This window comes from Tamandua tetradactyla, chromosome 2, assembly GCF_023851605.1.
Source record: "Tamandua tetradactyla isolate mTamTet1 chromosome 2, mTamTet1.pri, whole genome shotgun sequence".
Classification (NCBI taxonomy): Eukaryota; Metazoa; Chordata; class Mammalia; order Pilosa; family Myrmecophagidae; genus Tamandua; species Tamandua tetradactyla.
In genome coordinates, this window is record NC_135328.1 from 45685791 (window position 1) to 45704172 (window position 18382).

General features: G+C 37.0%; 1 protein-coding gene across 13 annotated transcripts in view; it reads right to left on the bottom strand.

The window, feature by feature from the left end:
* Positions 1 to 18382, bottom strand: part of DENND1A (DENN domain containing 1A) — a 665083-nt gene that overhangs the window by 299032 nt on the left and 347669 nt on the right. For 12 of the 13 annotated variants that reach the window (XR_013169077.1, XM_077144393.1, XM_077144391.1 and 9 more), the window contains one exon: positions 5711 to 5821. The exons of the other annotated variant lie outside the window; for it this stretch is intronic. Coding sequence is in view for 11 of the 12 variants with exons in the window: in XM_077144393.1 (XP_077000508.1) it covers positions 5711 to 5821 (111 nt within the window). In the remaining variant the exon portion in view is untranslated. The remainder of the gene's footprint in view (positions 1 to 5710; positions 5822 to 18382) is intronic. 13 annotated transcript variants of the gene reach the window in all.

Below are 18382 nucleotides of genomic sequence, written 5' to 3' on the forward strand. Positions count from 1 at the left end.
AGTGGGGTGGGTGAGTTAGGATTGGAACAAGGTTGGGAAGGTACGCGTGCCTTCACTTGACTACTAAAACACCTACTAAGGGCCAGTCCTGAAGGGTGCTGGTGGGGAGACCAAAATATCACCCATCAGTCTTCAAGCTACTAGTATCCAGGTCCTGTTCAACTTCTACATTATCTGGAACTAACTTTTCTTTATTTAGAAAGAAACAGCCAGGGAAAAGACATTAAGGTGTGTGTGCGTGTGTGAGAGCGTGCGTGTGTGGGCACGCTACTAAATGAGGTAACAACAGAAAAGTTACACTTTTCTTAGTTATGGGTACCACAATAATAATTATATGTGGAGGCTCAATTAATTAGGTAATGGTCTTGTATACTAAACTGTGCTTCCTCCTAAGAATTTGTTTCTAAAAATCATTCACTGAATAAAACAAATACACATCTCTTTGGAAAATAAATATGCCTTTGTACCATTTAACTGGATATTCTCATTTTTCAAAACTCCTTGCAGTCCTCCTAAATAATAGAGGGGAGTGAGTTAGGGCCAAGATAAACAGGGACCAGAGTAAGGGAAGGTATATCCTAGGGACCCACCAGGCTGAGCTCACTGCAGCAGTACAGCACAGGTGTGGCTGGGAGACAGCATTTCTAACAACATGCAGAGTAGACCAAATCTGAACAGTGTTCAGAGAAATATGGGTTTTGGCTAATTAGAATGAGTGTGCCAGTCAGAAATTCACATACCAGCCTGCTGTTTCCCTGGAGCCTTAGAGTAGTGCCAGGCACATAGCAAGTGCTCACTAAACGTGACATGAAAAGTTTAGATGTGCATTCAAAGGTAAAAGCCACACGAGGTTCTTCCTGTCATTTTAGATCCATGGTCAACAGAGTCATACCAAGAATATTTCTCTGGGTGCAAGTGTCAAAATGAACTCATGACGAGTGCAAAATTACCAAGGAGGCAGCAGGAGATAATCAGTTTGGGATTAAAACCCGTTCCTCTTGGGTTTTAATTCCATCTCTGATGCTCATTTTAGACAACCATCTCAATTTTATTAGTGCAAAAGAATAAATTAACTAGCTCCTAGGTTGCTGCAAGAACTAATGAAAAAAAGATAAACACATAATATATATATATATATATATATATGATTAGCATAGTATCTGGCACATAATAGGTGACTCAGAAAGGTTAACTTAAAAGAATTATTAAAAGGCTGGGGAAAATTTGGGGGCCTCCCAAGCACAAAAGCATCATAAAAACCTAATATGCTGTCAAAGCTCTTCTTTGGGAATCTTGGAGTTCTTTCAAGCTACACAAGAAATTCCTTTAATTACTAAACAGTGGGACTTATTTTTTTTTTACCCAAACCAGTATTACTGAGCTCTACCAGCCACCTTATTCACAAAATTTGGCTCTGAGTATCTTTTTGGCTCTTTATAATAATGTTTAATTTTCTCCATGGGAATAGATATTCCTAACGTGTCTTTGGCTCCTGTGACAGTTGCCATAGAAGGTTTCTGAAAATAGTTGTAGTAGTGGTACTAAATAAACATAACCTGGCCCCCAACAACCATTTCGAAAGGGTTAAAATTCCATTATAAAAGGCATAACTCCTTACAGAAACCAGAGCCTCACTTTCCTGACCTTACATCACACTGATCTGTTTGCATATGACCATGGCAAGTTAGTCCATCTCTCTGAGTGTTTAGCCTCTTCTATAAAATGGGGATAACACAGATCTTTAAGTAGTATAAGATGGTGGATTATATGCTATTCTCTCTACTTACATGCTATCCCCTAGGAGTTACCAAAAAGCAATACGAATTAAACTCAGATATGAAAATATGGGGTCTTTGTGCTACAGAAATCATACTGAAGTATTTACAATAGAGAATAAGATTAAGTTAAACAAGATTAAATGATAACCTATTTATCACTTACATAGAAAAACAGTTAATACTCATTAACTCAGCAAAGAGAAAAACTTACACTTTTTTTTATACAGAATATTACAATGTTATTGACCAAGAAAACCTTAAATGCATATTACCTAACTGGGAACTAAATATTCTTGGGTGTGTCTACTGACACAGTCTTTAAGAGAGGATAGCACTCTGGAGTGTGCAACAGCTTTTATCTTTCAGATGCTTGATAGCTCTGAGGAGTATTAAGCCTTCATCTTATCAAACAAAACTGAGAAAAATGTAGTTTGACAAGGTATTACAGGTCACTAGATTGTCAAAACAGGGTCACCTGAAAACTTAAAGCTAAAATAGCCTTTGCATATTCCTCCACCCCCAATCTAAAAGATAATTTAAAAAAAACACTATTGAGAAAATAAAAAGCAAGAATAAGAAGACTTTTAAATTCTGAATTTGGAATCGTGGGCTTAGATAAAACTGATACATTTACTCCAGAGAAACTGCATATAATTGATCAGGGTGGTGTTGATTTCATAAGAGATATAAGGAGATGGCCTCACAAAGAGGTTTCTACCATTAATTAGGGAAATTCAGGGCAGAGTTAAGAATCAATTATTTATTAAAAAACATTTTTTAAGTCAGTAATACAAGATTATAGCTTAAAATAATAATAATAAAAACTTAAGTGACAGTTCATCTCAGAATTCTTCTTGCCCTTGATTCAAGGGAATCATATTCAACACGGTATTTACATCCTTATGTCTAAATAACTTTTGTGATTTTAAAATTTTAACACTGAAATGTGACTTCCCATCATAGAAGTTATTAATTTACTAGCAAACATAGCCATAGTACTCACTACGGGCCAGGCCCTGTTCAAAGAGCTTTAATTTTATGTGACATGAAGACTTTGGTGAGCCAAATAAAGACTTTCAGTGGAGAACTGGGGACTAAATTCTAACAACAGAAGACTGAGGAGAGAATGAGAGGAGAGGAGTTAGAAAATAGAGATAACTTTCTCAAAGAGTTTTGTTATAAAAGGGAGATGAGAAATAGGATGATAAAGGAGATGTTAGTCAAGCAAGTTTGGGAATCATTAGTATCATTAGTATCTTTGTATGTTCATAAGAATGTATCCAAGTGAGAAAAAAAATAATGTAGGAGAAAAGAGCTAATTGTTGGGTTGATTTCCTTGAGGTGGCAAGAAGAAAACTAAAGTGTCACCTTCTCAATAGGGCATTCCTTGGTCATCCTATTTAAATGGGATCATCTTTAAATGAATAAATCTTCTTGAAGTTTATAGAGACGCTTCTCCTATTTATTGTCTAAAAGTTTTTAAATTTTGCCTTTCATGTTAAATCTTTGATCCATTTGGAATTCAGTTTTGCATATGGTGTGAGAGAGGAGTTCTCCCCCCAGTTATATGGAAAAAACAATTATTGAAACCAATCATCAAAAAATCCATCTCACCGTGGAGTCTACAATGCTGCTTCTGTCATATAGGAAAAGTCCATATACATGTGGTTTGTTTCTGAGTTCTCTATTTTGTTTCATCAGTTTAGTTGTATGCCTCTATGATACTACTAGGATTTTAATAACTATAATTTTATAAACGTTCTGATACCTGTAAATTTAATTTCTATAAATTGAATGACCTATTCAATTTTCTATTTCTTCTTGGGTCAGTTTTCATAAATTATATATTTTTCCATCTGTTTCACCTAAGTTTTCAAATATTAGCATAAAGTTGCTAGCAGTATATATTCTCACCACTTTTAAATCTCTGCTGTATCTGCTCTTTGTGCTTGTAGATTTATTCCTTTATTTAATTTTAATTTAGGAAAGAAACAGAAATAACTTTGTGTGTTTAATCCACTAATTTATCTCAACAAAATCACAGGGAAGAGATATTCTTCCTTATCTACAAGATTGCGGTAGATTTTGTTATTACCTCCAACTGTTGTAGTGATGATTAAATGAGTTGATAGATGTAAAATGCTTGGTACATGATAAGGCAATGCTTGGTACATGATAAGGGCTCAAAAAAATAACATGATTATATTGCTGAGAATTCAATTCAACCTGACATAATGCCCTGTTTTTGTTCAACTGCAGTTTAAAACTCCAAAGCAATTGGAACTGGTTTTGGTCTAGATTCTTTCAATTACACTCTCATTCCATTCACCCCACAAAGAAACAACGATAAAGCTGCTTGGCAATACCATCATTTTGAAACTCAGTCTGGGTGTTCATGCCCTGAGGTTATGAACTGCATTTATGAATTAAAATAAAATTCAAAACAAAGCAAGAGATCTACTATAGGCTGTTTTTACCTGCAGGGCAATAGCCATGCTTCGTCACCTACTATGTGCTATGAGCAATAAAAAATTTGAGTTCTTTAAAAGCAAACAATAACCAAATAAATAATGAAATTATGATGAAACCATAAAGAAAATGCTCTCTAACAGTTTCATAAAGTTTTCATTGTTAGGCTCCTTTTATTCATAAGTAAACATACTTATGAACTGATTTCATTTATAAGGCCTCCATTAGAGAAATTCCCAATATAAAAAGGTCTTTCTTCTCTTTCTAAATGAGAGGTACCTATTAGGCATTCTATTCTGAGTCAATTCCTGTATATAAGTTTACCTAAAAGAACAAACAAGCAAACTGAAAATATATATTGAACTATAGTTAATAATATAAAAACAAAATTATTTAGGGGAAAGTATACTGATGTCTGTGATTTAATTTGAAATGCATCAAAAATAAGATGGACTGATGGATGAAATGAGCGATGGACAGATAGAAAATATGTAATAAAGCAAGCACAGTAAAATGTTAGTAGTGGAATCAAGATGGAAGTATATGAGTGTTTGGTGTCAAATGCTTTCATCATTCTGCAACGTTTGAAAATTTTCATAATAAAACACTGGAGAACATAACTCTTATAAGAAGCAAGTAAAAAACTAAAATAAAATAACTATGGAATATATTTATATTGCACACACAGCAAAAGTTATTACAATATGTAAAAAGCTCATTCCAGTTAATAACAAATTCAAGACACCTTTAAGATAAATGGGAAAGATGTTAAAACACAAGTAGGAACAGATCTAAGGAAAAATATTCATAGTTACTTCTAATCAAAGAAATTAAAATGAAAGCAAACATGAAATAACATTTTATACCTACTTTATTAGCAACATTAAAACACATATGGATGAACACAAACAATTCTGACAAGACTGCAGTGAAAACAGTTCATTCATATACAGCTGGTAGCAGTCACTGTAAACAACCAAAGCCTATTTGGGAAGCGATCTGCAGTATAGAAGTCACAGAGCTCAACAAGTCCTTTGACCTGATGGTATCATTCCTTACAGTATGAACTACATGAGGAAAAAGAAGATGAAAGATGTACACTGTAGTATTATTTATGAAAGGAATAAACCATGAACAACCTAAGGGGCCATCAAAAGAAGAAAGATGTAATAAATGATGACATATCGGTATAATGGAATGTAATAGACATTAAAAAATTACAATGATGAGCTTAAGTGAAAATATGTAAAATGTTTATAACACATGATCAAGTGGAAAGCTATTAATGATTGTGAAACTAGACAAATAAATGAGATGTGCATTATCACTATAAAGGAACACAATGAAAATGACATGTTAGCATACGAGGGGATCGTGGCTAATTTCTTTCTGTAAAATCTTCTTCAATACTGCTAGTATATCTTTCAGCTAAAATAAAATAATTTAAAAGCCCATCTACTCACAGTGCTGAGTTTGCTACAAATGATGAGTATCCGCCGTTCGTACAGCATACTGGCATACAGATGCAACATGTTGTTTACATCCACAGCCACAAAATATTCTGTCAGATTTCTCTAGGAGGAAGAAGAAGGGAAGGTTTGTGGCTTATTTTTTTTTGTTCATATTACAATCTAGCACCTAACAAAAGCATAAGAAACTGAAAATAATAAAAAATATATACTCTCCTCCCCCTGCCCTATTCTTTCTACCTGGGAGGCCAAATCTCACTCTTGTACAAAACCATCAAATGTCAGGTTGGGAGAGACTTTAGAGATGAAACTCATCTGCGCAGTCACATCTTTGTGTAGTGATTACAGTTTATAACATGAGGTCATAAGCGGCACTGCATTTGCTCTTCCTAACAGTCCTGTAAGATAAGCAGGACAGAAATTGTGCAATTTTACAAATGAGGAAAGCCAAGGGCTTAGAAACATTTGCCAACATCAAACAGTCTAATAAGTGGCAAAGACAATCTGCAGCTTCAGTTTTGACCCTAGATCCTAGAACTTTCCCAATGCACTATGCCATATGCCTAAGCAAAGAAAGTATAGGTGCAGGACCAAAGTGCTTCTGGCACAGAGCCTGTTTCTGTCCAATAGATTCCACTCGAGAAGGTCAGGCGTGATCCTCTCCTGTCATCACTGCTGTTGTCCCCTTCCTCCATGGTTTATATCCTCTAAAATGGCTGGGTTGGCAATAAGCAGTTTCAAAGATAGACCGTTTCCAGGTATTTCCCTCAAAAGGCAACAACAACAAAAACGAAGACAAACGGCAGCTAGTTGTAACAAAGCAGTGTTTTAACTTGCTTTTTCTCCAGTCTGGGCTTTATTCCTTTAATTAGTGCTACAGATTGGCACTCTTCAGATTTCAGGAAAAAAATGCAATGTATTTCATTTCTGCACCTATTTCTATATCCACCTGACTTTAATAATGCACATGTATATGCTAATTCCTTTAATGTTATAGATCTTCAAAGTCATACAATATAATCTTCTGAAAATAATGGAGGTTGGGGCAGGAAGGAACACTATTTCCAGCAATTGCAGTTTATAATGATTAAAGATCTATAACCTACAAATTCAAATAAACCAAGTGGATTTTACATGCAAAATAGTACCAAGTGCTTTTCAACAATATTGTTTGACTGGAGTACCAGGTTAACTACTGACCTTTAAAAATAGAGCAAGTGAATTAATAACTCCATATTACTGACTGTCTACCAAGTGCCAGGCACTGTACCAGGCACTCTGCATGTCTAATCTTATGCAATTCTCACAAAAATCTAATGAGGTATTATTTCTTCCAATATAGAGCATGAAAAATTAAGTTTTGGAGAGGTTCAGTAACTGGTGAAGTCAGAATTTAGACTCAGATCCAACTTGACAGTTCATACACTTTCCTTTACACGACACTGTCCCTCTACAATGTGCAAGGCTTTACATATATTATTTCACCTAATCTTGAAATCATGCCTTAAGCTAGGTATTATCCCTATATACAAATGAGAAAACAGAGCACAGAGAAGTGTAGCAATTTGACCCAAGTCACACAGTAAGTGGTTAAGATGTTATTCAGACATGGGCAGGTTTGTCTCTAAATCTGTGCTCTTGTCTTTATATACCATTCAAAATGGTAGGAAAAAATTGTATTCTGAAAAATAAAGCATAGCATAGGAAACAAAATAAGATCCAAGTATGCCTAAAGAAAGAGAATTTTTTTTCTAACTACAGTTGCCTCACTTATTGAGTAATCCTATATGTCAGGCAATAGTACTTTATCTGTGTTACCTCTAATCTTCTCAATGACCCTGCAAAATAGGCATCATCATCTGAATTTTATAGATGGGGAAAATAAAGTTCAGGAAGGCTGTGGAACGGGCAGAGCCAAGTTTCAAAACCAGGTTTTCTAAAACTAAAACTCATGCTCCAACCATCACACCAACTTGCCTTTTAACAAACTCAATGAAAAACAAAACAAAAAATGAAAGGCTGTCTGAATTAGTCAACAAGCACATCTCTTGCTGGGTGGACTGAGGCGTGCTGAGCTAATGATGTCAGGATGGGGTTTGCTCTGAAGACAGTGACATGGCAGAGCTCTTGCAAACAAAAATACAAGTCTTCAGCTGAGCATTTCTGTAAAAGCTTAACTGCTGATGAATTACATGAATTTTTCTTTTAGGAGAGGATGGAAGTAAAAAGAAAATAGAAATGAGGAGCTTAAAGAAGGCCAGAAAGCCCATTAGCACTTTTGACAGATCCAAAGATAACTCTGAAGCCACCAAAACGCGGCCTCAAGAGTCTGCCAAGAAGCTTCACGCTGGGTAGAAATATGTTACACAGCTTGCCATCCAAATAGGGAGACACAGCATCAGAGACAAATTCTGTGCCTTATTTTGGTGGGAGGAAAAAAAAAAAGCACATGGATACTTTTGGGGATAGGGAAAAGAACGTTTCTGAAATAAAAAAATCCCTTGGTTAAGGCATAGCTCCCATCACCAGTAAGGTTCTGGGGGACTCAGGTGCTTATTCCAAAAGCTCTACACAGGTATGTTAAAAACATGTTAACATTTAGCCAAATTCTTTCTAAACTGTCATGTACTTTTTTTTTTTTTTTTTTGGTATTTCTCATCCCATCTGTGCTGATTACCAAGATATTTGTGTCTAAACAGAAGCTGTCTTTCTTATCTGCTTCCTCCCCTGCCTCTTTCCTTCTGGGATGCCACCCGCCTGAGCGGGTGGGAGTGGGTGGGAGCAGCGACAGCCCTGGGAATCTCGCTCAGCCGTGGGTGCACCTCGGGGTAAAGAGGGACCTTGGCAGCTATAGGGAGCACTTGCCATTTCCACCAGGCCGCAGCTCAGTAGAAGACCCCGTAGAGAGAGGGATCCTTGACCCTTACCTTTCAGTATCCAGTAGCTGGAGCCACACCAATCCTCAATTTCTTAGAACTGCCCAGCTTTTTCATATTCCCAGGACTTTATTTCTGGTATTTCCTCTGCCTAGAATGCTTTTCTATTCCTATCCATTTACCTTTCAAGCTCAAATGTCACCTCTTCCTGGAAGGCTTTCCTGACTCCCTATAAATCAATCTCTTCTGTGTGTTTCCTCAGCAATTTGTCTTATAACGACTCAGTTATAAATGTTTTCTTCCCTTTAAGTAAAATTATATATCCAATCATATAACAGTTTGATGAAAGAATGTATCAATGACTGGAGGAAGTGATTGGCTGACAACTTCACTTCTTTTCCTTAGCTTGAGGGTGAACAGCATGATGTAACAGGAAACACACTGGCTCAGAAGAGGGACAAGGTGGCATATGAAGAAGAACATAGCACTTAACTTCAGAAAACCTTTGTCTGAATCTAAAGACATGATCAATTACTTAGTAATGCTGAAGGGTCCATAATGGAAGAAGTGACACTAGAGACTGTACAGAGGCAAGTAAACTTGCTGAGGAGGTAGTGTTTTAAGGTATCTGTGGCTGCACATTAAAAACGTAAAAAATAGGTGGTTCATTCATTAGATAACTGTGAGGTGGGGGTGCTCTACACAGAAGCAGGGATTCATTTCACACCCAGGTCAATCAAATCTTTAGATGGGGTAAGAGCCCAGGGAGAAGGGAAAAAGGAGAAGAAGAGAAGGCTTCCATGGAAAGTTATCATGGGTCAAGAATGCAGCTAGAACATATTCATTCGTGAGCTTATATGGATAAATGACACAAGTGTGCCATTACCTCAAAGCACTTTCCTCCAGTGGAATTAAGTCCCCAACCTCCCACTTCTGTCTTCTATAAAATAGGAAATCAGCACATACTTGTTTAATTCCTGTGATGTGCCTAGCAGGGACCTGGGAGCTGAAACTGCAGAAGTAAACACATGACCTTTGTTTTCCAGGAGCTTAGTCTGAGGGTGGGGGTGGGGGCATGAGATGCAGAAACCCATGTGCAAAGTACGCTGGTCTAGGCTGGCTCTGGGGTTGGCCAAGGGAAGATTCACTCTGCTCGAAGGGTATGGAAGGAGAGGCTGGGAAAGACTTGACAGGGGAAAAGACATTTGGTCTGGGTCTCCCAATATGGGTTCACTTAGGAGACAGGAGGAGAAGGGTATTCCAAGCAGAGGCAAAGGCCGGGAGGCGAGAGGAGCTAAAGGCAAGTCAGCTGAGTGAAGGGTAGGATACAGAGCAAGGAACTGGTGGGACAGGAAGATTCAGATCCTGTGGGGGCCTAGACTTTACCCCACAGGCCAGGGAGCTGCTGTAGGATCATGACATGTTCATTTTTGAAAATCTTTCTGGAGGCTCTATGGAGGTCAGATAGGAGAGGGCAAGCAGGAAACAGGGCAATCAGATCACATCTATTGCCATATTCCAGGAAAGAAATGATTAAAACAAATTATATGGGTTAAAGTTTTGAAGATGGATAAGGGAGATATCTGTACAGTAAAATCACAGTACTTGACAGTGATTCAGACCAGCGGAGTGAGGGAGGAAGAACACTGGATGACCCTAGAGTTTCAGGTTACTGTGTACCACGCTTGTTGTCTACTTGCACAACAACAAGTTTTTTAAAAGGGAGGATTCATTTGTTTAATAAAGGATAAATCCTTCTTTAGAACCATCACTGCTGTCAGACATAGTGTCACTGGCCACTCGTCCTAGGCCTAATGCCCAGGATTATAATGCAACCAGAGCCAAGCCTAAGAAATTACTTTCTTCTTTTCCCTGCCAATTACTCCTCTGTGTAACTTGCTGGCTAGGAAAAGAAACCTTCCTTAGTGAGACTATTTCCCAGTGTCCATGCTCAAAAGGTCTCCATTATTTTTCTAAAACTAGTAAGTTTTTAGATTTAAGGACATTTCCTTTTCTATTCACAGATTAAGCACTATCTCAGTAACAAATACAATTATTTTCCTGTGAGTATTCCTCATCCACCTAATATTTATTACATGCCCACACAGTAGGAGCCAGGCAGCAGGGATACAAAGCTAACCATTACTAAAAAACCAAGGAAGATCTCTGGTCAATAGGTATAGAGCAGACTGGAAGATGAGTTTCATCTTGTACAAGCCTATTCGATTCTCTAGGCTTCAGTTTCTCATCTCCACAAAGAAATCACAGTAAAGGCCCCTTCCAGCTCTAACCCTCTGTGGTTCTAAAATCACACAAAGAGGAAGGGAATGGCACCTCATAATAAACCATCCCCCAAGAGAAGCCTCATAATGGCTACTCCCTCCGGGCTACCCCTGCTGGCTCCTCCACCAATCCAGGTGCCTGGGGAATCCAGACTCCCCAGGATCCAAGCCTGAGGTTATGAAGCAGGTGGGAGTGGGAGTGGGTGTGGTGGTGGTGGGGGGTTGGAGTGGGCTGGGAATGGGGGGGATATAGTGAGGCTTAGAAAGAAAGCGTCTTAAGTTCAGTACCTTAGGGAAATGAGATAATCCCTAAACCAAAGAACAGACTCTAAGCTGGGTACTCCTTGGAGCCTTCAAAACAGATGCTAATCCGCCACACTGTCTGTCCATTTATTAGTCTTTGTGACTTTCAGCTTCATTCCCAGTACAGACGATAAAGACCTACTGTACTGTGTCTGGAGGAGGCTTCCAATGGCAAGAGGCTTCGTTTTGTTAATATGTCTTGTTTTCTGAAATGATTATGGCTCATATTATTTTCCTTAACGGAAATCTTTAAAACCAATGTTTTATTGTTTTGTGTCATTTTGTTTTAAGAAGAATTTAGGTTACCTTAGTTATGTGGAATTCCTAAAAGGGAATCATGAATTTTTTTTCTACAAATACTCTGAGAAAGAATCCACAACTTCAAATAAGCAATCAAACCAGAAAAGTATATTACAGGAAAGAAAGCAGAGTTTACCCCAAGGTCAACTTTTATCCTGTGTGAATGGAAAAACCATTACAATAAACAATTAGCTGACATCCCTTAAGAGCAACAATGGAATTCTCCATAATCTCAGTATTAGATAATAGGTCTTCCACGATCAACTCAACTTGTTTATTTTTGAAAGTCAGGATGCGTTCATAAATCTTTTCTATATCATGGAGCATCTTTTGACAAAGTGGAATCTGGGCAATGTTCTGTGTTTAACTGTCCATTCTAAACACTTTCCTTGCATCATTAACCACTTGGTATGACACCAGCCAGATAATTAAGGCAGGTTTGTTTAATATTCCAAATGATGTTCTATATGATTATCCATTAATCAAAAGTAAACCTCAAAACCTGGCCCCTAAGAAAATCCCTTATACTGCTAGTTTACAATGTAATTATTACTATATATCTGTTCATGATCTGTGGCTTTTTAAAATGCGGGTCAACTGTTTAAAATTTACAAAAATTTATGCTCATTTAATTATTGCCTGCATAAAATTCACTCCTACATGTGTTATCTTGATAGACAGAGAAAACCCTGTTGAGCAATTACATAGTGATAGCTTTTCAATGAAAAGGAAGAAAATATTTTTACAAAGAAATTGTGGGAATGAGAATTAACTTCAACAAGGGGTCTGAAAGTGGAAACAGTTAATTATCTAAAGTTTGCTTTACATTAATGTCTTGCAGATATATTGGCCCAAAAGCAAAGTGAAAAGAACTGCTGTTTTCCTCCTCCTGGAAGTAGTGGCATTGTTAAATCATTCATTCAGTCATACACTCTATAAATATCTACTGAATATCTACTATGTTCTGGGCACAGTGTTAATTATGGAGATACAGTAATGAAAGAAATACTGATCCCTGTCCTTATGGAAGGAGAGATGACATTAAACAAACAATGCTGCAAAGTTAATGATACAATTTACCCTTGTGGTGAGTGAATATTACAAAAGGTATAGGGAGCTAGTAGAGTTGGGGGGCCAGAACCCAGCACCATCTCAAAATAGACAGACCTGGGTGTGAATTCTGGTTTGAGCATTTATTGATAGTGTGATGAGTGACTAAGTTACTTCACTTCTCTAGACATCATTTCCTCACCAGAACAGCGATTTCATGATATAATGTGTCTGGTACACAATGGGTATTCAAAAAGTACTAGCTCCCTTCTTTCTTATATTAATTCTTCTTTGAAGCTGTCCAAAACTTGATTATCTGGTGACAAAATAAAGTTCCACATCTCAAAGTCCTTTTATGCTTTTCTTTGCTGTTCTCATGGCTCAGCATGTTCCTTAAAGGAAATAATCAATAAATATTTACAGAACCTTAATACAGAACCTCCTATATTATAAGTACTGGAGCTCTGGACTCTGTTCCCTGCACTAGTCCCAGGCTTAGGAAATTCTGGTGTCAACCAAGCTAATTAGCAGACTTTTGTGGCCAAATAGATAACCCCTGAAAAGAAAAGTTTTGAACTTTATAACCAAGAATGTCAGTGAAAACCTAGAAAAGACAAGCCCCAGGGAATTATACTTCCTTCCCCTCAGCTGCAACTCAGACTTCAAGAGAGGTTAAGACTAGAATTCTAGGAAAATTGAGAGAAACTGGAGGAGCGGAGTGTATTTAAAGCAGCATCTAGGCAGAATTAGGCATTGTACTTGGAACTTTAATACTACATTTATTCTTCATGCTTTTTCTTTATTAGATAAGGACACTGAGGCTCAGAGGCTATAAGTAACTAGCCCAAGGGTCCAGAGGGGAGAGACCAATGTCTGATTGTCTCCCAAACTCATGTTCTATCCTCTACAGCACACTCTCATATTAACAATCCCACGGCTATTGATTGTTTGAATCTGTGATGCAGCAATTTAGTCATTTAAAATTAATCCTTGAAAATTCACCAAGAGATTAAAATGCAAATTTCAGCATGGCTAGATCTCAACAGTGATTCTATGTCAAAAATCACATAAATTGGTCCTGCAAAAGTTCAAACTCTCCTTAGAGGAATAGCTTTCCTGCTTCATTTAATATTTGAGACATAAAAATTAATTCCTTTTTCTTTTTCCTCATGAATATAAAACAGTGAACTCCAGAGAGGTAGTGGGTAAAGGAGAAACAAAATGCTTTGGTTCGTCATAAACCTGGGCTGCTACATCTGTCTTAGGCACAGATCTCAGGCAGGTAGCTTCAGGTCTGTGAGCTCTGGATTCCTCATATTTAAAATGGGGTCCACATCTACCACTCACAAAGTGCTGTCAGTATTAAAGTGGGATCATGTATTTAAGGTGTCTGGCAGATTATTATTCCTACATAGAAATAAACAAGGCCAACCTTTTTCTGGTTGCAAAAGAGGCTTTAGGGGACAATGCATCGTATATAAGGAATTGGTTCATTAGTAGCAAAACTAGCAGAGGGAATGTGAATTTTAAAAATGGTTGGGGAAGGGGAGGTGGCATATGGTACAGAGAAGAATTGGAAGTGAGGCTACCAAAAGACAGTTACTGTTTTCTTTTATACTACTTCTAATCTTAGTAATTGTGGTTTTTTAAAATAAAAAATTATCAGAACTTTGGGGTGCCTCACATTTAAGTTCTTAAGGAATTCTTGACCCTTAAAATAAAAAAGATGAACCTAACCCAGGCAGTAATTTTTATTATAGTATTATTTATAATAGCAAAACAAAAGGCACATGAAGAGATGCTCAACGTCCCTGGCCATTAGAGAAATGCAAATCAAAACCACAATGAGATATCATCTCACACCCACCAGAATGGCCATTATCAACAAAACAGAAAATGACAAGTGCTGGAAAGGATGTGGAGAAAGAGGCATACTTATTCGCTGATGGTGGGAATGTCAAATGGTGCAACCTCTGTGGAAGGCAGTTTGGCAGTTCCTCAAAAAGCTGAATATAGAATTGCCATATGACCCAGGAATACCATTGCTAGGTATCTACTCAGAGCACTTAAGGGCAAAGACACAAACGGACACTTGCATACCAATGTTTATAGCAGCATTATTTACAATTGCAAAGAGATGGAAACAGCCAAAATGTCCATCAACAGATGAGTGGCTAAACAAACTGTGGTATATTATACATACGATGGAATATTATGCAGCTTTAAGACAGAATAAACTTATGAAGTAAGTAACAACATGGATGGACCTTGAGAACATTATGCTGAGTGAAACTAGCCAAAAACTAAAGGACAAATACTGTATGGTCTCACTGATATGAACTGACATTAGTGAATAAACTTTGAATATGTCGTTGGTAACAGGGACCATCAGGAGATAGAAATAGGGTAAGATATTGGGTAATTGGAGCTGAAGGGATACAGACTGTGCAACAGGACTGGATACAAAAACTCAGAAATGGACAGCACAATACTACCTAACTGTAATATAATTATGTCAAAACACTGAATGAAGCTGCATGTGAGAATGACAGAGGGAGGAGGGCTGGGGACATGAATGAAATCAGAAAGAAAGATAGATGTTAAAAATCGAGATGGTATAATCTAGGAAGGCCTAGAGTGTATAATAATAGTGAAATGTACAATGTACAAATTTTAAAAATGTTTTTGCATGAGGAAGAACAAAGGAATGTCATTTTGCAGGGTGCTGAAAATAGATGGTAATTAATATTTTAAAATGTCACCTTATGTGTGAGACCATAGCAAAACATTAGAATCAATCTAAATGCCTATTAGAAGGGAAATCATAGATAAAAACATATTTCCTGTAATACATGGTAAATTAATTATATACATTTATCTTTCCTCTTCTCGGATGCCATCTCCTCTCCCCACCCCCCACCCCCCACCCCCCAAAAAAAGTCATAGTAAAACAACTTTAAAAGGAGCAAAAAATAGGAGAAGGGACAGAAATGCAAAAGAAAAGTAGAAATGTCAAAATTTTGGAAGGGGCGGGCCACAGTAGCTCAGCAGGCAGAGTTCTCGCCTGCCATACCGGAGACGCAGGTTTGATTCCCGGTGTTTGCCCATGTGAAAAAAAAAAAAATTGGAAGCAGAAAGCAGATGTACTAACACAATGATTCTCAATCTAAAGTCATTTCGTCCTCTGAGGAACATTGGCAATGTCTGGAGATAATTTTGAACTTCACGACTGGCTGGAGGTGAGTATGTGTATGTGCTGTGGCGCACAGGATAGCCCCATGTGACAAAGAACTGGCTGGCCCGAACTAATAGTGCTGAGGTTGAGAAACGAAAGGTAACGTGAGTTACCTAGACCAGAAAAGGCTGAAATCTAAGGATGGGTAGATGAACAGGGCAGCAAACATCAACCTACTTACAAAACAGAACTTTAAAAAGGCTCAGGAATTGGAGACACCAAGAACCTGTAAAGGCTAGAGAAAGGGTACAAATAAAAATAAGAATAATTCAATCCTTAAATCCTCCTTCCCCAGCTCACCCAACTAGTCAACTGGCCCTCGTGCACCCCTCCAGAAGAATGAATGTTTATTTTCTAGAGGGACTGAAACAGAAAGGCTCGAGGATACCAGGTATAGCTGAGAACAAGAGATAAAGCATTAAATTGAAAGCTGAGGAATTAAATGAAAGTTTGCACAGCAAATGTTGACAACCCATAATGACCATACTGACCCCCCCACACTCAGCTTCCATTATACTGATAATGAAGCTAACGTCTCCCAGGCAAGAGACTGAAAGACTCATTCCTGAGAAAACTGACTAGTCCAAAAGAAAAGATTTTGATACCAACAATGAGAACCCCCTCCCCTGCCCAAAATAGCTAGACCTGTGATCCATCACTTACCATAAAGCCCACCAATGGACAAGTGCCACTCATGAAGACAGAGCTTCTATTCAGTATTTTAGCACCTCACTCTTAAATGTGCCTGGACAGTCAGTTGAGGAATATGTCTACCGTAAGACATAGATCAAAACAAATAAAGAAAAAAAAACCACAAATAAAGACAGGGAAGTTGAGGAAAAAGACAGTACAAGGAGAAGGACCATTAAGAAAAATCTTTACTATTGCCCCAGAGAGATGAGAGAAAATAATGCATCCATGAAACAAGAATAAGTTGGCATTAAAAATGAAACAATTTCTTGAACAACAAAAGTTCTTGCGTATTAACAGGATGATGGCAGAAATAAGAAAATCATTAAAAGGGTGCAAATATTAGTTGAGAAAGTAGAAGGAAGACTAAAAAAAAAAAGAAGGCGAGACTGAAAATAGGAGAGATAAGAAAATAAGAAAATCAACATAAAAGCTTTAATATCCTACCAAAGACATCCCAGAAAAAGAAAAGAAAATATAAAGAAGAAAGTTTTCAAAGGAATAATCAAGAAAATTTCCCAGCACTTCACTGGCTAAAGTGTCTTTAGGACATGAGTTTCCAAACTGAATGGGGCCACCAAGTGCCCACTACAATAGAAAAATGCACACCATAGCAAGGGGCATCACTGTGTAATTTCAGGATACATGGACAAAAAAGGGACTCGAAAAACTTTCAACATAAGTCAAAACAGGAAAGTTATAAGTCAGTGGAGCAATGTCTTAAAATTCTGAAGAGAAAGTGATATTCAGTCTAGAATTCCATACCCAATCAAATGATCAAGTAAGTATGGAATTGTGAGTGAATTTCCTTGCTCTTTTGTATGGCATGCACACATACCTTTCTACCATTTAGAATAATAATTATCTATCTTTGAATGTGCACGAATAAACCCATCTAAAACCTGACACATTTGTAGGGTTAATAGAAGAGATGGTCAAGAGAGCTCTATTAATCCTTTCAAGTTCTTATTATGCTATATTCCCATTTCCTGTTTCTTAGATTGATTTTGATCATTTATATTTTTTTATAAAAGTTTCTAGTATCACAATTTTCAAATTTATTGGCATATAAGTTCAGGATAATTTTATTTGGTTACTCTTTTCAAAAAATCAGTTTCTAGTCCTATATTTCAATTTTACTTTAACGATATTCTCTAGTTAATTAAATTGTAATTTATTTTTCTAATGTTAACTTTTCTAGCTTCTTGAATTGAACATCAAATTCATTATTTTCTATATTTCTAATTTGTAACAAAAGCATTCAAAGCTATGAAATTTCTCCTGAGCATGGTTTTGGGTACATCCCTTAGTTTTTACTGTTAAGTGTTTTCATTGTCATTAATTTATAAATATCAAATTTCATTTTTTATCCTCTTTGACCCAATCTTTATTTCAAGTAGATGAACATTTCTAAAATATTCATCAATTTATTATTAAGTTCTAGTTTTATTCTATTACAATGGAAGACCGTATTAACCAGTAGGAGTTTGACTTTTTCTATTTTGAGATAATCATTATGATCTAGAACATGATCAATTTTTATAAATATTTCATGGCATTTAGAAATAACCCTTCAATTAGCCTTTTCCTATTGATTTATGTTATACCCCCACTTCTGCTCTTTCCTCGGGATTTTCCAGGTTGTTTTGGGTTCCTCTGTTGTCTATATTAAATTGAGTGCCAAGTATCAATGATCATTTCCTCTCATGAGAAATGTCTCAACTTTTCTGGTTCATGGGAGCCCACTCTTCTATTTAGGAATCATTTTTCCCCTTATTTTTATACGTTGTATCATTTCACTGGAATTTTTGGAGAGATGAGAAGCAAAATTATGGGCTGTGCTGGTTTGAAAGGAAGTATGTCCCCTAGAAAATCCATGTTTTAACCAAAATCCCATTTATAAAGGTAGAATAATCCCTATTCAATACTT